The sequence below is a fragment of the Ornithorhynchus anatinus genome, chromosome 11 (assembly GCF_004115215.2).
Source record: "Ornithorhynchus anatinus isolate Pmale09 chromosome 11, mOrnAna1.pri.v4, whole genome shotgun sequence".
In the NCBI taxonomy this organism is placed as follows: Eukaryota; Metazoa; Chordata; class Mammalia; order Monotremata; family Ornithorhynchidae; genus Ornithorhynchus; species Ornithorhynchus anatinus.
The window spans coordinates 40,446,516-40,468,358 of NC_041738.1; the positions used below are offsets into that span (position 1 = coordinate 40,446,516).

Here is a 21,843-nt window from a genome sequence, read left to right on the forward strand (position 1 = left end):
TCCATGAGTGCGCTCTGCTGGCTTCAATGGCCCACACAAACAAGAGGTAAGCGTTTTAGTATGTAATACTTAATCCTCAATGTTCACACCATTGTAAGAAAGGTTTCCGGGTTCAGTCCTCTGGGAATGGCTCATTGGTTTGATCGAGTTGGGATCCAAATTTAGAACCCAGGCAAGCAGAAGCAGGGAGAATGGTAAATGTGGCCTGTTCTCTGCGAGGGTGGCAAGTTCTTTCCTTAATCCTCATGCAATTATTTCTGGTTCACTGAGTAGTTCTAGGGATAGGAGGTTGAGAGGTTACTGCATTATCTTCCTTAGATCAAAGACACTGGTCACTAAAAAAATACAAAAACAAGATGCAGGGGCAGAGGAAGTAGAGGAAAGGAGGGAAATCGTGTGTAGGGGTGGGGAGAGAAAGGGGGAGCCAGCAGCATGGCTCAGTGAAAAGAGCATGGGCTTTGGAGTCAGAGGTCATAGGTTCGAATCCCAGCTCTGCCACTTGTCAGCTGTGTGACTGTGGGCAAGTCACTTAACTTCTCTGTGCCTCAATTACCTCATCTGTAAAATGGGGATTAAGACTGTGAGCCCCACGTGGGACAACCTGATTCCCTTGTGTCTACCCCAGTGCTTAGAACAGTGCTCTGCACATAGTAAGCACTTAACAAATACCAACATTATTATAAGCATTTTTAGTGAAGTGAGAAAATTTCAAAATGATTTAAAAGTTCTTTCCTGTCCATAATTTTCCTCTGTACTGTACTGGTATGCAGGAAAATATACAAGTTTTAATCCAGCTGACAGATCAATTACTCAAATTGATGTTGAGATCATGCTTCTAATTTTGCCTTCTGTAAACAAACAAGTTTTGCTATAGTGAAGATAAGAAATGTCATCATTTTAGAATAAAAACAGGCTTAATAATTGCTGGCTCTGGTCTGGCTTAAAGGTGAACAGCAAGGTACACAATTACCACTGGGGTAGCTGGGAAAACTGCCTTTGTTACTTGGTCCCCAGAACGTTAATTCGATATAGATTAAAATGGACTGGACTTGCAGTTTATTCTGACCAAACCTAAAGGCACCCGAGGCTTATTTTATTTTCTCGACAGTCTCCTGCTCAGCTGTGATGTGACACCCTGATATGTGTCTTTGGTTTGAAATAATTAACCCTAATAGTCAATATAAAGTAAATGTAACGGGAAAGTACGAAATCAACAGTCTCATTTCATTAGCTCGTCTAAATGCTTTTAAAGCAGTATATCCTCACACTTTCTAGTCCTTTGTGGTTACACTGTATTAAATAGCATCAACAATTATTTTTCTCCCTTATTAAAAATCTTCTCTCCATTTGAAGTAGGCGCGGGGACTTGAAAAGAAAACTGCTGCTGGCCAAAGGAGAAAAGAGCTCACATGTTAGAAGAAACAACTTCTACCTCCTAACGGTCTTCTCTCTAATGGTCGTGGCTATTTCTAAAGTGCTCGAGCCCCACCCTCACCAAACAATCTGCAAGAGAGTTTTAGGGAACCTCCAATACACCAAAGGGAGAAATAATTTACCCACTGAAGTACAAGAAGTGGGAGCTGTTACTGCCTATCTCTTCTAAGGGGCCATCTTCACATCAATTATGCAATATACTACTACTACTACTAATAATAATAATACTTGTGGTATTTGTTAAGCACTTACTATGTGCCAGGCACTGGGGTAGATACGAGATAATCAGGTGGGACACAGCCTTGTCCCACCTAGGGCTCACAGTCTGAATAGGAGAACAGATATTGAAGCCCCATTTAATAATGATGGCATTTGTTAAGCGCTTACTATGTGCAAAGCACAGCCCTTAAGAGATAAAGAAGCTGAGGCAGAGAAGTGACTTGCCCAAGGTCATACCATAAGCAAGTGGCAGAGCCAGGACTAGTTCCAGGTTCTCTGACTCCAAGGCCTGTGGTCTTTCTGCTAGGCCTCCCTGCTTCAATGAGGTGAAGGGCTCGCGTCAACCCCAACCATAAAACATCTCATGTAGATGGACAAGGATATGGATCTAGTTCCAATTATTACCAAAATTAATGTACTACTTCCCTGCAAGGAACAGAAGAAAAGAGTAAACTCACCTAGTGACCTCACAATTCGCATCAATGTTTCCCCAACTTTTATCCTCATTTCCAGTGTGCATTTCTTGTCAGTGTTCTCATACTGTGACAGAAGGCAAGGCAGAATTTTTTCAGGATATACATCTGACAGCACAGCAACACCTAGTGTTAAAGAAAAAAGAGATTATTCCAAATAATAACGATAACTGTCGTATTTATCAAGAGCTTACTGTGTGTCACGGATTTAAGCGCTGGAGTAAGTACAAGAAAATCAGAGCAGACAGAGTCCCTATCCTAAATGGGGCTCACTATCTAAAGGAGTGAGAACAGGAACTTAATTCCTATTTTTACAGATGGGGAAAATGAGGCACAGAAGTTCAGTTTCTTGCCCAAGGTCACACAGCAGGCAAGTGGACAAATTGGGCTTTGAAACCAGGTCACCTGATTCTCAGGCCTGCGCTCTTTCCACTAGGCTGCTTCCTATCTACGGTGACTCAATCTGTCGAAAATATTTATTGAACGTCTGTACTAAGCGACTGCAAGAGTACAACAGAGGAAAAAGACACGATACCAGCCTTCAAGGAGTCAGCGGTTTAATGGAGATAGATATAAAATAAAGTACCAATAGGAGGGAAAAGAAAGTGGAAATGTGGAGACCTGAAAGGAAAACAGCATTTTCTTATGTGCTCTGCACAATCTCTGCTATGTGGCCATATTGTTTATAGCCACCTAAACAAGTGGACAGAATCCAAAGAAACCCACTTAAGTGCAGTAAGCAATCCTTGGGTTGCTAGCTAATTTTATCCAGTTCTCTGCTCTTCATTCCACTCTGGCCCTCAGCCTTTTATACTTTTATCTTCATGGATTTTCCCCAAGCCAGGAGAAGTGCCAGCTGCTGACGCATCAGAAACGGTCACTAGCCCATTACCTCACAAAAGACTTGAAGATAAAACAACTAGCTTTAATGCCATTTCTTAGGGTTGGTAGATCCTCTCCACGTACCCGCTCCTACGATCATCCTAAGTGGGGTGTGGGACCTGGGGCAATTTGGCAGGGCCACCAGATAGTCACCCACTGTGGAAAGAGCATGGGTCTGGGAGTCAGAGGACCTGGGTACTAATTCCAACTCTGCCACATGCCTGCTGTGTGACCATGGGCTTGTCACTTCACTTCTCTGAGCCTCAGTTTCCTCATCTTTAAATGGGGGTTCAATACCTGTTCTTCCTCCTACTTAGACTGTGAGCCCCATTTGGAACAGGGACGGTGTCCCCCCGACGCACTTGCATCAACCCCCAGGCTTAGTACAGTGCTTGGCACAAAGTAAGTGCTTAACAAATACCACAGTTATTATTACTATATATACACAGCTCCCTTGTCTTTTTTCCGGGAAGAGTTTATTGAGGGATTCTGGGCTGCACCTAAACCATCTTGAAAGATGATAATCCACCCTACCCTATGCAATTTATAAATTCTACAGAGGAACCTCTGTAACTTCCCTTAGCAATGGAGCCTAGTCTCTCACAAACCTTGAGCAGGAAATGCCTACTCTCTGACTTCCTAACTTCCTAACTCTCTTCTGCTGCAATTCAAATGCATTCTCTCTTGCCCTAACCTCAGTGGAAATCAAAACTAGCTGATCACCACTATCTAATAAAAAGCCTTTCTTGTATTCCCAAGACTGGTATATTGTTCCTCAATCTTTCTCTCCTAGCGGTGAATACTTAGGATTCTGAGGAAAAACTAATTTCACAATCCTTTAATCATTTTTGCTGCTCTCTTCCACCCTGCTCTGTATTTGCCACACCTAGCTTAAGAGGGCTTTCAATTACAAAATGCTATTCTACTGTTTCCCATAATCTTAAGTGGCTTTTATATATTTTTAAAAAAGCAGGCTGGACTAGCTATTTCCCTGTTGCTAAGCGGCTGTCTATTTGCTGGTTCAAGTCCTTTTGTCTTGGATTTCTCAGAGCAATCACCTATTCTCTAGCGGGCAGACTGCAGGCACTCACCTGCCATTTAATCAGAAGGGAAAATTCTCAGATTGGATAAAAATGGAGAAAGCAGGGCTTTGTACTCCTTTTATTTTCCTATTTGCAATGTGAATCAATAGCCTGCTTTGGCTTCACTTAATTTCCTGAGGAAGTTCAGCAAACATCCTGCCTTTTCATACTTTGAGATCCATATACACCAAGGAACCTCGCTGTCTCTACCTTTCGAAACCGGAGAATTTCTTTAGTGGCAAATTATGTTCACGTGGGTTTCCAGGGAAACACAACACATTAATGACTCTGAAGAGACATGCAAAATGATCCCATCATCATTAACGGTAACATTTATCGAGTGCCTACAGTGTATTTAGTATGTTACTAAGTGTTTGGGAATCTACACAGGAAACTGAAGGACAGTTCTTGCTCTCAAGTAACTCACAATCAAGTGGGATGAAAAATAAAAACAAACAATTGAATGCTAAAATTTTTTCTAAATACAATTCAGCCAGATTGCCCAGAACTGCAGTGATCCTCTTAGTCTTCTTCCTCCCCTCCTCCCCTACCCCACTTCAGTAAAGGAAGAAATCCCCGAGGTTATAAATTATCTAGAATCTCCTCCTTCGCTCCTCCTCTGCTCATCCACCTTCACTGACACATCGATGGGTGGCTGAAACTGGTCCAAAGGGGAGGAGTTCCCCAGGCCAGCTAGCCCAAAGTGGCTGTGGGCATCGTTGTTTTCCACCTTTACTTTCCCCCGGCTCCCATGACAGACACTTGTATCGCAGTAAATAATCACAATGATTGTAATAATAACTGTGATATCTGTTAAGCGCTTACTACATGTCAAGCACTGTACTAAGCACTGGGACAGATACAAGGTCATCAGGTCCCACATGGGCTCACAGTCTAAACAGGAGGGAGAACAGGTATTGAATCCCCAATGTGCAGATGACGGAACAGAGGCACGGAGAAGCTAAGTGACTTGACCAAGGTCACACAGCAGGTAAGTGGCGGAGCCGGGATTAGAACCCAGGTCCTCTGATTCCCAGCCCATGCTCCTACCACTAGGCCACGCTGCTTCCCATCTGAAAAACTATGAGTTTCAGGATTTGGTGTAAAAGCTAAAATAATGAAAGTAGGTAGAACAGCAAAATTGCCAGTAGTTAACAAAAGTAAAATGAGCAAAACATGAGAATCAGGGAAACTCCATTAGTCAAAAATACAGTGATATCACTATTAAATATGAACTTTCTGAATAGGAAGAGAAACAGCTTGAGGCCCATTGATTCGAGAAGGAAATGGCAGCAATAGAACTAAACATTCTCCTGCAGCAATGGAATGCTTTGCATTTTATCCTCAAACACTACCTTCCACCTCCTGAGAGGATGGACAGTGAGGTTTCTCTTGTCTGATGCAAATTCTTGATCTGTTCATGTATTTTCCTTTCCATGAAGAAGACAAAATTTCAAGTGCTAGAGGAGGCCTGGTCCTTTTCCTTTCAGTAACTTGCTGGAGGCCAACATCTCCTCCCCGTTTAATACAACCTTGACAGAAAGGACCTCTCCCATAATTAGCTAAACAATTGGCTAGATGAAGTCGAAGTTAACACTCAAACTTTTTGCTGCCATGAGTGGAAGAAAATTGAATAGATTTTCCATTATGGGGGCCATTAGATCAAACCAACTGGCAAGCTGGTTCTACTTGTGTAAGGGGGTTTGTAGATGGGACCTGATTTTGTAACTCAAAAATATGACTTCTGGAAGAAGGAAATGCTACTGCTGTAACCAACAGAGAAAGAAAAAGCTGAATTATAGGTTTTGCAAGAGAAAAAGTTAATGTTCCGCAGGCTTGTGATTCATAATACTTCTCCATTCCACAAGACTCAGTGTTCCTCTTATACGGAGCAAAGACTTCAACTGACATAGGATAGAGGATATGGGATGGATACAAGATACCGGAGGTTAATTTTTTTTTAAAGGAGCAATTACTGCCGTCTTGAAAATAGTCACTAGCCTTCTCATTTAGGCATCATCTTTGGGAGGTAGCTAAGAAAATTAAAGAAATCAGCAATCTCCTCTGAGAGGAGAATGGTCAGGTAAAAAAAATTATGTGGCTCCATGAATTATTTGTATATATTTAAAAAGCTCAACTTTTTCTTTACATGACAATTCAATTAAATCATTAGGGGGGAAAAATGCCTTCTACAACACCTTAAGAAGGATTACTGTTCAAGTTTAAAATACCCACAAACAGCAAGTAATGATCTTTTACCTAATCAACTAAAAAAAATAAAATCCATAGAAAAGAGGAAACAGTCAAATCAAAGCCTTAGAAAATGAGAGATCATTTCCTTTTGGCCACACCTTTCCCAAGATAGTATAGGTGTACAATACTGGAAGTAAAAGCAGCACATCTTCATTTCCTCTCTAAATTTGCAAAAAGAAACTTTTGAATCATCAAGGAAAGTCATTTTTAGAGGCAGTTGTTACCTGGCCTAAACCCTTTGCAGATTTGAACTAATCTCTGGTTTCCTTTCTTACCTTCACTGATGTTCCTAATGTGAACAATAGGGACCCAAACCTACTGGTAGGAGAGAGTAAAGTGTGATTTTGTAAACTCTCTACAGTTAATGCAGAGGATTCTCCAATATGGAGAATTTCTCTAGTGAAAACCTGTACCAAATGCATTTCTAAATAGCTCTCAGCAGAGATTCTGCAGAATTCTGTTCAATATATCATCTGGAGATTGGTAAAGGGCTGCACCCTTTCAAAGGAAAAACAAATCATTTAAATGTAAAGAATGCAGGCGTGGAATTTTAAAGCACTGGCCAAATTAGATGTTCAAGCCCTTTTCCACAGAGATTATTAAGTGGCCAGGGGTGCTGGCTTTTTAAAGAGGTTACCTTAAGTTTACAACACAAGAATGAAAAATATAAGAGTTGCTATAAAAGCTTTAGTTACTATAAGAGATGCTATAATAGAGGCTGCATGGATTAACACAGAAATCATTGACCACGCTTGTGCGAAATGGCTTACAAAGAAATGATTAGGTTTTTTGTTTTCTTTGCTTTAATCCAAGCCAATAGAAGGAGGCAGGGCAGAAAAGTGAGTTTAAAACATCAAGGGATTTTTAGCTTTCAGGTTAAGAATGTGCAGACCAGAGAGGTCTTTTTTTTATGGGAAGAGCAGCCTCCTCCAATCTTATCCCAGACAAATCTGGAATGTTTCACATTCAGTAGTTCAAAAGCTTTTTCTCATTAGATAACTAGACCCTGAGATGGGCAGGGGAGTATGGAGTACCATGGAATAGCATATGTTCAGGGGATGGATAAAGTATATTCAGCACAGACTCGAGTCTGATTCCAAGGGGAACACTGAGTGTAAAAGAAATGAAAAAGCAGCAGCTTATGGGAGACCACATTGTCCCTGAATTCCATTTCACTCATCATTTGAAAGGGTTATGTTGCCAATCTCAGAATGTGAATAGCAAACAAATGAATCCTGCTTATCTCACCGGTTGGGGTTTGGGACTCTTTTGAAGCCACACGGGATACAAGGTGAGCCCTGGCTCCTTGGAGTGCTGAATTCCTGGGGTAATCTACTATTTTTGTTTCATCTGTCAGGGAGTTTGTGGCTTTTGGAAGCCTGAGTCCTCCTGTTCCCTGTCTAAGGTTTGTGTGTCCACCTGCAGGCTAGGGAGGGAATTCAAATGGGCACTGGCAGTAATGGGCACTGAAGCAGCGTGGCGCAGTGGAAGGAGCACGGGCTTTGGAGTCAGGGCTCATGAGTTCGAATCCCAGCTCTGCCACTTGTCAGCTGTGTGATTGTGGGCAAGTCACTTAACTTCTCTGTGCCTCAGTTCCCTCATCTGTAAAATGGGGATGAAGACTGTGAGCCCCACGTGGGACAACCTGATTCCCCTGTGTCTACCCCAGCGCTTAGAACAGTGCTCTGCACATAGTAAGCGCTTAACAAATACCAACATTATTATTATTATTATTATTATTAATGATGACTTTATCTGCATCAAGAAATGTGTGGCTGCAGAGAAGATGGAATCCAGTTGGGTATTTCCAATCAGATCTCTGGTCTCTGTTTTTATTTTGTTGAGAACTTGTGGTGGTGACAAAATGTCCATAAAGATGAAACGAATTATAAAAGAGAAGACTGAAGGGGTTGCCATGAATAAGGGCAACAGTGAATAGAAAGTCCACCACAACTAAAATTGAGTATGCCTGGCTGGTTTAAAGCACAGAAAAAAGTAGGCTACCAAACCTTTGGAACCAAAGAAAAAAACCATCGTTTTCCCTCTCGACCAAATGCTGCAGCCAAATAATAATGTTAATAATGATGGTAATAAAACGATATTTAAGTGCTTACTCTGTGCTAATCGCTAGGGTAGATGCATGATAATCACGTTGCCTACAGTCCCGGTCCCACATGGGGCTCATGGACTAAACAGGAGCGGGAAACAGGTATTTAACCCCCATTTTACAGGTGAGGAAACTGAGGTCAAACAGCAGTCAAGTGGCAGACCCAAGATTAGAAGACAGGTCCTCTGATTCTTAGTACCCGGCTCAATATGAATCCATTAATATTCCACAGGATTTTCATTTCACTACTCACTAGAAGTCGTTTTTATCACCTAAATTGGCGCTGCACCTGTACAGACTGTTATGTGAACTGTACCTCATTAAACAAGAGCAGCTGAGTCAAGAGAAAAGGAACGCTTCCACGGCTATCATAGCTACAGAGGTCTGACAAAGGACTTGATGTAGGCTATAAATGGCAACTCTGTGAAAGTCAGTCTTGTATTCTCTGCCCAATAACAGCACATGGAGGCTGAAAATGAGACGAGAAAATCTGTTCTCTTTCAAGTGCTGGGTTGCTAAAATAAATGTTGTATCACTGCAGCATTTTCGCTGATATTTCTTCCTACTAAGCAAAATACCTAGAAGTTGGCTGAATGGAGGACTGCCCAAGTACACTGGACAGGTCCCTCCTGAAGTTAATGAATGCAACAATATGGAAACTATGAGAGCATTTGACTCAAAGGAACGGGGCATAATTGGGCAATGCCACGTGGTAATGGGTAGCTGCTTCTTTTTTCTTTTTTTTTTTTTTTAAACATTACTGCTTCACCATGAGTATATTTACTCTAAAGAAGAAAAGCACATTTTGATTCCTCGGGAGTTCCTCCCAACCAGTGAACTCTTTTCAAAATGCATTTGCATCGCAATTCTTAAGTTACAATAACAGCAAATCTGTGGGTTGTTTAAGAATTCCATCCTACTAGCTACCGTCCCAAACTATAATCAGGGCTAAGCTCCTTATCACACTATAGCTGAGAGACTGGCTCAAAAAACATCCATTGAAAGTTAAGGATTAGGGATTGCACGGTCAAGAGACAAATCACAGCTCTCACTATTTCAGTGGTAACTAAATATCCTTTTATGAAAAGCGAAGCATTCCATTTATGGGGCAGTCGACACACAAGTGCCATAAACGTTACATGGCAGCTACTTTCACTTCTGAGCTGGACAGACAATAACCACCTTAAATGAGTTACTCTCCTAATCAACAATCTCACCACAGAGTGAGGATCCAAAACAAAGCAGGGAAAGATGAGGGGAAAAGTGATTTCAACTGATACCTGAGGAAACAAGATCTGAGTCATAGTGCTCTCAATTTCTGGAAAATTTCCAGTAAGTCAAGTTGCCTTTTTGCCCTTTTACTTAATTTCCTTGTTCATTACTCTGTAAAACAGACAGCTGTCAAATAAAACACTCTGTTCTCAGTTTTCCATGATAAGACCAGAGCATGGATAACTGCAAACCAGGCTATTTGAAAAGCTTTATTTTACCCTCCTCACTCACCACGAACTAATAAGCAACTTTTCTTTCCCATCTTCTTTCCACTCTCTCTGAAGATGTCCAACCTATCAAGAAGAAAAGGTCCAAAGTTGGATAGGAGAGAGGGAAAGGAATGATAAAAGGCCACCAGACTGAATAAGGCAGATTTTTAGAGGTAGCCCTTTATATCCCCTCCTTTGAAGCCCATATCATTCGCCTCTACCACCCCCTCCAGATACTTGTCGCTGTCATCTACCGCCCTCCTGGTCCCACCTCCGACTTCTTCAACCACCTAGACCCCTTTCTCACCTTCCTTCTCTCCTTCTCTCTGCCCACTCTGATCCTCGGAGACTTCAACATCCATATGGATGTACCCAACGACTCCTCTGCCGCCCTCCTGCTATCCCTCCTCGACTCTGCCAACCTCCTGCTCCACCATACTGCGCCCACTCACCGACTTGGTCACACCCTCGATCTCGTCATCTCCTACCGCTGCACTATCTCCTCCCTCACCAACTCTGAAATCCCTCTCTCTGACCATAACCTTCTCACCTGCCTCATCTCTCACACTCCCTCCCCCTACAAATCTTCCCTACTGCCCCACAGAGACCTCCGCTCTCTCGATCCCATCCATCTTTCCTAAAGCATCTCTCCTCACCTTGCCGCCCTGTCCTCACTTCCCACTCTCAACGATCAGGTCTCCGCTCTCAACTCCACCCTCTCTACTCATCTCAACTCTCAAGCCCCCCTTTCCCTCCGCCGCTCTCGCTCCACTAACCCACAGCCCTGGATCACCTCCTCTGTCCGCCTCCTACGCTCCTATGCTCAAGCTGCCGAGTGCTGCTGGCGAAAGTCCAAGCACCAAGCTGACCTCACACACTTCAAATTTATCCTTTCCTGCCTTAACTCTGCCCTCTCCTCCACCAGGTAAAACTTCTTCTCCTCCCTCATCGACACCCATGCCCGTCACCCCCGCCAATTGTTCCGGACCTTTAACTCTCTCCTTAGGCCCCCTGTTCCTCCCCCTCCTCCATCTCTCACCCCCAATGATCTGGCCACCTACTTCATCACAAAAATCAACATAATCATGTCTGAGCTCCCCAAAGTCACCTCTCCACCTCTCCCCTCCTCCCCACCAACCCTCTCCCCTACTTTTCCATCCTTCCCTGCAGTATCCTCAGAGGAGATCTTCTCCCTCCTCGCAAGTGCCATCCCCTCCACCTGCACCTAGGACCTCATTCCCTCTCACCTTATTAAAAACATCACCCCTGCCCTCCTCCCTTCCTTAACTTCTATTTTTAACCACTCAATCTCCAATGGCTCCTTCCCCTCTGCCTTCAAACATGCCCACGTCTCCCCCATCCTAAAAAAACCCGCTCTCGACCCCACTTCCCCTTCCAGTTATTGCCCTATCTCCCGACTACCCTTCCTTTCAAAAATCCTAGAACGAGTTGTCTACAGTCGCTGCTTAGAACTCCTTAACTCCCATTCTCTCCTGGACCCCCTCCAATCTGGCTTCCGTCCCCCCCACTCTGAGACTGCTCTAAGGTCACCCATGACCTCCTTCTTGCCAAATCCAATGACTCCTACTCCATTCTAATCCTCCTTGACCTCTCTGCTGCCTTTGACACTGTCGACCATCCCCTCCTCCTCCATACCTTATCTTACCTTGGCTTCACGGACTCCGTCCTCTCCCGGTTCTCCTCTTATCTCTCTGGCCGGTCCTTCTCGGTCTCCTTCGCAGGCGCCTCCTCCCCCTCCCATCCTTTAACTGTTGGAGTTCCTCAAGGGTCAGTTCTTGGCCCTCTTCTGTTCTCCATTTACACTCACTCCCTCGGTGAACTCATTCGCTTTCACAGCTTTGACTACCATCTCTACGCAGATGACACGCAGATCTACATCTCTGCCCCATCCTCTCCCCCTCCCTTCAGGCTCGCATCTCCTCCTGCCTCCGGGATGTCTCCACCTGGATGTCGGCCCGCCACCTAAAACTCAACACGAGCAAGACTGAGCTCCTCATCTTCCCTCCCAAGCCCAGTCCTCTCCCAGACTTCCCTATCACCGTGGATAGCACGACCATCCTTCCCGTCTCTCGGGCCCGCAATCTCGGTGTCATCCTTGACTCGTCTCTCTCATTCACCCCACACATCCTATCTGTTACCGAGACCTGCGGTTTCACCTTTACAATATCGCCAAGATCCGCCCTTTCCTCTCCACCCAAACGGCTACCTTACTGTTACGGGCTCTCGTTATATCCCGGCCAGACTACCGTGTCAGCCTTCTCTCTGACCTCCCTTCCTCCTCTCTCGCCCCGCTTCCAGTCTATTCTTCAATCCGCTGCCCGGCTCATCTTCCTGCAGAAACGATCTGGGCATGTCACTCCCCTTCTTAAACACCTCCAGTGGTTGCCTATCAACCTCCGCTCCAAACAAAAACTCCTCACTCTAGGCTTCAAGGCTCTACATCACTTTGCCCCTTCCTACCTCTCCTCCCTTCTCTCTTTCTACTGCTCACCCCGCACGCTCCGCTCCTCTGCCGCCCACCTCCTCACTGTCCCTCGGTCTCACCTATCCCGCCGTCGACCCCTGGGCCACGTCCTCCCGCGGTCCTGGAACGCCCTCCCTCCTCACCTCCGCCAAACTGATTCTCTTCCCCTCTTCAAAACCCTACTTAAAACTCACCTCCTCCAAAAGGCCTTCCCAGACTGAGCTCCCCTTCTCCCTCTACTCTACCGCCCCCCCTTCACCTCTCCTGCAGCTTAACCCTCTTTTCCCCCCATTTCCCTCTGCTCCTACCCCTCTACCTTCCCATCCCCTCAGCACTGTACTCGTCTAGTCAACTGTACATATTTTCATTACCCTATTTATTTTGTAAATGAAATGTACATCGCCTTGATTCTATTTAGTTGCCATTGTTTTTACGAGATGTTCTTCCCCTTGACTCTATTTACTGCCACTGTTCTTGTCGGTCCCTCTCCCCTGATTAGACTGTAAGCCCGTCAAAGGGCAGGGACTGTCTCTATCTCTTGCCGACTTGTTCATTCCAAGCACTTAGTACAGTGCTCTGCACATAGTAAGCGCTCAATAAATACTATTGAATGAATGAATCATTCCCTCTACCCAATTCTGGACTTTTTCCTCTTGAGAAGGTGGACGTCTTCAGAGAGAAAATGGTCGGAGGTAGGAAAAGGAGAGCTGCTTATTAGTTGTGGAGAGTGAGGATGTTAAAATTAAGCTTTTTAGATTGCCTGGATTGAAATAGATCAAATCAGTGGTATTTATTGAGTGCTCACTTTGGGCAGGTCACTGGGGAGAGTACAACAGAGTGGGTAGATAGGGTCCCTGCCTTTAATAAGCTAATGATCTAGTGGGGGGAAGAAAGGCATTAAAATAAATTACAGACTAAGGGAAGCAATCTTAAGTTTAAGGATATCTTCCTAAACGCTGAGGAGATAGGGTGAGAATCAAACTGCTTGGGGGTATGGGCATAGGTGACGCAGAAGGGAGGAAAGATAGGGTGGAGGGATGATAGGTTAGTCATAAGTGATGCAGAAGGGTGGGAGAACAGGGTGGGGAGATTAAAGAACTAACAGTCAGAGAAGGCTTTCCGGAGGACATATGATTTTAGTAGGATTTGGAAGTTGGGGTAAGTGGTGGTTTGTTGAATATGAAGGGGGGGAGGGTTCTGAGCAGGAGGGAGGGGTGAGGAAGGGGTTGACGGCAAGAGAGACTAGATCGAGGCAGTGAGTAGGCTGGTGTTACAGGAGTAAAGTGTGCAGGCTGGGCTGCAGCGGAGGTAGGGAGGAGAGATCTGATGAAATGCCTTAAAGCAGATCACGAGGAGCAAAGATGGACGGGCTACCATTGGAGGCTTTTGACGAGTGAGGAGATGTGTGCAGAATGATTTTTTAAGAAAAATCACCTGGACAGCAGAGTGAAGTATGAACTAGAGATGAGAGGGGCTGGAGACAGGGATTGTCAGTGAGAAGGCTATCTAAAATGCACCCATCAGTTGAAGAAAGAAAAGAAAACAAAAGAAGGAAAAAAAAAGAAGGGGAGGGGAGGGGAAAAGAAAACAAAGGGTGTGGGGATATATTATATTCCTTTCCCTTTCCATATCTAAGGGCAAATACACCGATAAGAAAGATGGGCCTCTGCTCCTCTCTTATCAAGACAGTGGGGACAGCTAGTCCAGCAATCAATTGATCAATGACATTTATTGAGTGCTTACGGAGTGCTTACGGTGTGCAGAATACTGAAAAAAGCGCTTGGGAGAGTACTATACAACAGAGCTGGTAGACATGCTCCCTGTCCAAAAGGATCTTACAGTCTGGAGGGAGAGACAGACATTAAAATAAATTACAGATCTGTTCAGAAGTGCTGCGGGAAGATTATCAAGGGCTTGAAGGGTACAAATCCAAGTTCACAGGTGATGAAGAAGGGAGAGGGAGTAGGGGAAATGAGGGCTTAATCAGGGAGGGCTTCTTGGACGAGAGTAATTTTAATACAGCTTTGATGGTAGAGAGAGTGGTGGTCTGTCATATATGATGGGGGAGGGAGTTTCAGGTCAGAGGGAGGACTTGGGCAAGGGGATGAAGGCAAGAGAGATGAGCCTGAGGTATAATGAATAGGCTGGCGATAGAGAAGCAAACATGTGGGTTGAGCTGTATCACCGAAATCAGTCAGGTGAGGTAGAAGGGGCGAGCTGATTGAGTGCTTTAAAGCCGATGGAAAGGAGTTTCTGTTTGATGTAGAAGTGGATGGACAACCCCTGGAAGTTCTTGAGGACTGGGGAGACGAGAACAGAATGTTCTTTTTAAATTAATGATCTGCACAGCAGATTGAAGTATGGAGCGAAGTGGGGAGAAACAGGAGGTAGGGAGGTCAGCAAGGAGGCTGTTGCACTATTCAAGGCGGGATATAAGTGCTTGAATTAGTGGAGTAGCAGTTTGGATGGAGAGGAATGGGCACATTTTAGCAATGTTATGAAGGTAGAACCGATAGAATTTGGTGACAGATTGAATGTGAGTTGAATGTCCAATCTGATTAACTTGTACCTACCCCAGCATTTAGTAGAGTGCCTGGTACAGAGTAACCACTTAACAAATACCATAAAAAATAAAAGAATGAGAAGGAAGAGTGGCAGACAATAATAATAATAAAAATAATTATGGTATTTATTAAGTGCTAACCATGTGCCAGGCACTGTACTAAGCCCTGGGGTGGATATAAGCAAAGTAGTTTAGATACAGTCTCTGTCCCATGCAGGGCTCACAGTCTCGATCCCCATTTTAGCTATGAGGTAACTCAGGCACAGATAAGTGAGGTGACTTGCCCAAGGTCACACAGTAGATGAGTGGCGTAGCTGGGATTAGAACCCATGGCCTTCTAACTCCCAGGCCCATGCTCTATCCACTAGGCCACACTGCTTCTTTAATGCCAGCCGCACACAGAAAGGGCCTAGAATCACCCTATCTGTATCACTAACACAATGTCTGGCAAAATATAAGAGGAAGTTCATTGAACATTCAATTCAATCACCAAATGCCTGGGGAAATATTCCAGTCAATCACTAAATTTCACAGGGAGCTTGGAGCTGGAGCCAAAAGAATCCCTATCAAACACATGTTACCCAAACCACAACCAGGTCCATCTTGTAGGGTTAGAGATTTACAAGGCAGGGGTGGGGAGAAGAGGTCGGAAGACCAAAGCAGCTCTGCCTTAGGGGTGTTTTAGTCATCTTTAGGCATACTGGTTGGTATGTGAGAGCTCACCATTACCAATATTAGGTGGGAAAATTCAGCTCCCACCTTTAATAATTCATAATGTTCCTAATGCCTTGGCCTTTAAGTATATGTTACAAAAAACAAAAACATTAATTAATTCAAACCTGTCCATCCTGGGGAACAGAAAACCAGAACTTAACCTCCTCCATCTTTGTCTCCATCATCAAATTAACTAGTAAATGATTCTCACACTAATTAAAATTTATAAAAACAAACACGGAGCCAAGAGACACTTGATTGGAATTCAAGCCTTAGAGATTTCCATGCTTGAGCAACTACAGAACTATCAGAAAAGTTAGTTCCAAAGGATTAGTTTCCAAAGACAACAGTCTGTCACTGATCTTAGGGTAGCCATTTCCAGAAACCAGAAAGAAGCACTTACTCACTGTCTTATAATTTTACAGAGGGAAATGTTCACTCAGTCAATGGTATATAGTGAGCGCCTACTCTGGGCAGAACACTGTACTGAGAGTCCTTGGAGAGTACGATCCAGTAAGCAGACGTAACTGCTGCCTTCGGAATTTACAATCTAGCGGGGGAGGCCCGTATTAAAATAAATTACAGGTAGGGAAAGCAACGGAGTATAAAAACACGTATAAATGTGTGAGGCATTTTCAGAGACAGGTCAGTCCAAGATCTATCCCCACCCCCACTTTAGACTGTAAGCTCATTTGGGCAGGGGATGTGTCCATTGATTGCTGTATTGTACTCTCCCAAGCACTTAGTAAGCTCTGAATAAATATGACAATGAATGAATGTTTTTATTTTAGACACTCTCATTAAAACTTATCATCTTTGTTTTCACTGGAAACATGTCTAAAACGATCTGAAATAAAGAATATGCTTATAGTAATCCATCCCACTAGGAAGGCAGAAAATTATTGTGTCCATCAGTTGAAATGTACAGGTAGCAAAAGCAATAATACTAGTAATAATAATGATAATGATAATATCCATTAAGGGCTTACATATGCCAACAATTGCACTTAGGCACTGGGGAAGATACAGGATAATCAGGTAGAATGCAGTCCCTTTCCCTCATTGGACTCATCATTAAAGTATGAGGGAGAACAGGTAATTAATTAATTAATTAATGTTGGTATTTGTTAAGCGCTTACTATGTGCCGAGCACTGTTCTAAGCTCTGGGGTAGACATAGGGGAATCAGGTTGTCCCACGTGGGGCTCACAGTCTTAATCCCCATTTTACAGATGAGGGAACTGAGGCACAGAGAAGTTAAGTGACTTGCCCACAGTCACACAGCCGACAAGTGGCAGAGCTGGGATTCGAACTCATGAGCCCTGACTCCAAAGCCCGTGCTCTTTCCACTGCGCCAGCTGCTTCTCATCCCAATTTCACAGATGATTAATACAATGGAAAAAATAAAATCAGCTCAGGGCTCTGAACTAGATATTCAAGAGCATGACGGAGCCAACAGTTTTCCCCTCACTTCTGCTGTTTTAGAATGACTTTTGTCTTTTTATATCGTGAACCTGAAGTGCCAATGTCTAATGATTAGTCTTGCATAGGCTCTTAGCACTCGACGTGCATTCTCTTAAATGAGTCATTTAATTCTATGATAATGATTAAAATGATGGAAAAAGCAACAATAATAAATAATAATATGAATAATGGTATTTCTTAAGCATTTACTATTTGTCAAGCCCTTTTCACAAGTGCTGGAACAAGACAAGCCATTTAGATGAAAAGCACGCAGGTATTCTTGATTTAAAAAATCCCAAGTACCCAATACTTTTTATCTTCAAAACAGTCCCTGAATCACGTTTTGTATACATACAACTACGGTGAAGCCACAGCTGCTGATCCCTCTTGACATCATACTTTCATTTTCTGAGTCTGATGGTGCAGTGATTTGACCCTTAAGGGCTGGAGTAGGCGAGAGACTAGTGATTACTACTCTCCAAAAGAAAAGGCACTAGTACGATTCAATCAATCGTATTTACTGAGCGTTTAGTGTGTGCAAAGTCCTGTACTAAATGCTTGGGAGAGTATGATATAACAATATAACAGAATATTCCCTGCCCACAGTGAGCTTACAGTCTAGAGGGGAGAAACAGAGAGTAATATAAATAAATAAATGACAGATAAGTACATAAATGCTGTGTGACTGGGAGTAGGGGGATGAATAAAGGAAGTAAGGGTGACACAGGAAGGAGTGGAAGAAAAGGAAAAGAGGGCCTAGTCAAGTAAGGCCTCTTGGAGGAGACGTGCCTTCAGTGAGGCTTTGAAGATGGGGAGAGTAATTGTCTGTAGGATAGGAGGAAGGAGGGCGTTCCAGGCCAGAGAAATGCACATTACAAATAATGTGCATTTAAGACTACGATCTGAAAGTAAAAGATCAGCACAATAAACACTTCAAGAATCCTAGAAGGTGAACAGGTGTCAGTGAGGATCAGTGCATACTCCCGCCCAAAACAGTGTCAACCTTTGAGTCCTGAGTCTTCAGGTTGGGTCAGGCAGGCCAAAACCAAACCCAGATCATATATTACAGCAGCCCTCAAGACCCAGTGTGTATTCATTCATTCAATAACATTTATTGAGTGCTTACTGTATGTGCAAAACTCTACTAAGTCCTTGGGAAAGTACCACAATAAAACATTAATAATAATAAGCAAAGCAGCTCCTCTCCACTCCAGAAATAAGGCCTCAGTCCACTTCTGGATCTGGGGAGGACTCAAATGAAACTCAGTCATTGTGACCCTCATAGTCTGCTCCTGCAGGGTCAGGCAGATGCAGGCCAGGGCAGGTTGGATTTGAGATCTCTGAACAGAGTAGCCCTCTAGGTCAGCAGCAGGATAAGCAAGCGACTGAGACTCAGGATACCTGAATTTAAGCAGGGTGGCTTAGTGGAAAGTGCACGGGCTTGGGAGTCAGAGGTCATGGATTACCTGGCTCTGCCACTTGTTAGCTGTGTGACTTTGGGCAAGTGACTTGACTTCTCTGTGCCTCAGTTACCTCATCTGTAAAATGGGGGTTAAGATTGTGAGCCCCACGTGGGACAACCTGATTACCTTGTATCTACCCCAGTGCTTAGAACAGTGCTTGGCACAAGGTAAGCACTTAACACGTACCATTATTATTATTATTGTTAAGAGTATGCGCTAGGTGCTACTGGGGACTTGCTCCACACCCTGTTTATCTTAATAGGTCCTTGTGCCTGTTAACCTATACATGAAATGCATAGAATGACCTTCTTCACAAAGGCATGGTGTCCACACCAACTTGTGCAAGCACCCTTCTTGATTCTTCCAAAACAGAAAGGAGTTAGTTGAACCAACTGTGAGAGGCAACCTTGGGTACAGTGATAAGAAGCTAATGGAAGGAAGAAAATCGACAAAAAAGTGAATAGCAGTTCTTAAAGAACATCAAAACACAAGAAATACCATTAGTTGGTCAGATTGATGTCCCATCCAGCCTCCAAAAAAGGCAACAGGATGCTTGGAGAAACAGTGTGAGGCTTACAGTTCTTGACATCCAGCCTTATTAAATATCAGTGGGACTGATTTTCTCTTATCTTACCTTGGGTCTTTCATTAGGCCACATTACACATCCATTAGTAAACTACGTACATATTGGGTAGGTCAACCCTGCAATCAATTGAATGAGGAAGTTACTTGCTGACACCTAAGCTTAGCACCACAGAATAATGGCACCCGGCTAAGCTAATTACCTAGTCACTGGTGTCTTTATTATCATCATTAATAATAACTGTGATAATAGTAATATTTATGAAGTGATTTTTATGTGCCAAGGATCGTTCTATGCACTGGGGGAGATACAAGGTTATCAGGTTGGAGACAGTTCTTGTCCTATATGGGGCTCCCGGTCTAGGTAGGAGTAGGATTTAATCCTCATTTTACAGATGAGGAAACTGAAGTCCAGAGAAGTGAAGTGTCTTGCCCAAGGTCATTCAACAAACCAATGGAGGAGCTGGGATTAGAACCCAAGGCCTTCCCAGGTCCATGCTCTATCCACTAGGCCAGCAATGTGGGTCTCAGGAAGGCAGGATAAAAATGACTTCACTAGTCAGTCAGTACTATTTATTGAGTACTTACCCTGTGCAAAGCAATATACTAAGCATTTGGGAAAGCACAATACAAAAGAGTTGGGAGATATGATCCCTAACCACAAGGAGTTTACGGTTTAAGGGCTGTAGACTGTAATCTCTATTAAGTTCAGGTATATTACTTCAACTACAAATTGGAATAAACAGAATCATATTCACTGGTAACATATACCATGTTTTCAGGGACCAAAAGCATATCATGCAGAAATGGGATAATGAATGACTGTCTAAGCACACATGAATGACTGTCTAAGCACACATTTGTCAGAAAAATATCTGGAAATTGCAAGGAAGGTCAGTTGGAGTCAACTTCTTTCTGCTCTGTATTATTCTAGCATTCTTTGTAATTGTCCAAAAACTATCAAATTAAACAAATGCTTTGGGAAGAAAAAAGATCCTATTAAAAGAACTAACTCACCTTGAATAGCCGATAAATATACAAAGGAGTCTTCATGTTCCATATTCTCCAAGAATATCTGGAATTACAAATCATGGATGGGTTTTATTCATGGAGCGTGGTCAAGCTTCATGAAATCCAAATAACAGCTTCATCGATTGTGAGGTCCTCGAGGACAGGGCCAATATGTAATTCCCACCAGTGTACTCTCCCCCAGGGCTTAATACAGAGTTCTGCACATAGTTAAAGCTTAATAAATACTATTACTCCTACTAATGCTAGCTGCCATTTGTCTTTTAAAGTCCTCCTGCTTTCTTCTTTGTTCCCTGTTACTAGATGATTTCTGGGCATGAAAAAGTCTTTGTTTGTGGTGCGTCAAGTATTTAAGCTTGGGGAGTAAATATACAGTCAATCAGTGGTATTTACTGAGTGTTTACTATGTGCAGATCCCCATCAGTAAAAAGGATATAATCTACTATTCAGAGGCATAGCAGATCGTTTAGTAGTGGGTGAACTCAAGTGCATCAGGAAGAGGCTGAAGTGACTGGGCAAAAGGTCTTAGACGAGATTCAGTGGACTGAACCTGCTGAGCTATGCTGTGTCAGTGCAAACAAAGGGGCCAGATGATTGACACGGCATGTGGATGTGACTGCTCTTTTTGCAGCACTATGCCTCCTGAAATCACAGAGATCCTCAGCATTTCACTACCATTGCCAGGCCTGAAATCCCAAGCAGGAAGGTAACTATTACTGAAATGGAAGCAAGGGACCTATAAACAGCAGGCCTACACCACGGATGGGACTCCCCAAGTGCTTAGAACAGTGTCTGGCACATAATATATACCATTATTATTATTATCTTATTATAACTTTCTTATTAAAAACGTACTGTAAACAAAAAGAAGTGTGTTATGATCCTACAAATGTCAAAAAAAATTTGTTGACTTCTGGCTGGTAAAGGGACAAAGAACAAATTTACCCTCCTTATTAATCAATGGCATTTACTGAGGGATTACTGTGTGTACTACGCATTTGGGAGAGAACAATACAACAGAGTTGACAGACGCACTCTTTAGGCTTTTTGTCTTTTTGACAATCAGAAGATTACAAATGTTTATTACACACACTGGGCAAATAAAAAACGATGTTATTTGTTTAGCGCTTACTATGTGCCCAGCACTGTACTAAGTGCTGGGGTGGATAGGAGCAAATCGAGTTGGACACAGTCCCTGTTCCATATGGGGTTCCCAGTCACGATCCTCATTCTACAGATGAGGTAACTGAAGCTCAGAGAAATGAAGTGACTTGCCGAAGGTCACACAGCAGACAAGTGGCAGAACCGGGATTAGAGCCCATGTTCTTCTGACTCCCAGGCCCCTGCTCTTTCCACTAAGCCACGCTGCCTCCCACATAACTCTTCGACGTATCCTTATTTATCAAAATTCTAGGTCCCCGAGAAATTTCCAACTTCAGAGTCCTAAAAATAATCTGACTCTGAGAGTCTTTTTATTTTTACAACTCCTCATGGGATAAAGTGAGTTCCTCAGTTACAAGTGGAATACAAATACCACCTTATATAAATATTAAGTTTCTATGACTCTTCATTCCAGTAGGCAGAGAGCGGGGAGATCATCAAGTATCTAATCT

The 21,843-nt window shown here is 43.4% G+C and overlaps 1 protein-coding gene across 4 annotated transcripts in view; it reads right to left on the reverse strand.

Moving 5' to 3' along the window:
* TANGO6 (transport and golgi organization 6 homolog) overlaps positions 1 to 21,843 on the reverse strand; it is a 110,944-nt gene that overhangs the window by 42,350 nt on the left and 46,751 nt on the right. For 2 of the 4 annotated variants that reach the window (XM_007672519.4, XM_007672513.4), the window contains exons 14-15: positions 20,219 to 20,276; positions 2,112 to 2,252 (exon numbers count right to left, since the gene is read on the reverse strand). In XM_007672519.4, the coding sequence (XP_007670709.2) occupies positions 2,112 to 2,252; positions 20,219 to 20,276 (199 nt within the window). Of the gene's footprint in view, positions 1 to 2,111; positions 2,253 to 9,953; positions 10,016 to 18,793; positions 19,322 to 20,218; positions 20,277 to 21,843 lie in introns of those variants that run through there. The other 2 variants (XM_007672527.4, XM_029075125.2) reach the window with 2 other exon arrangements.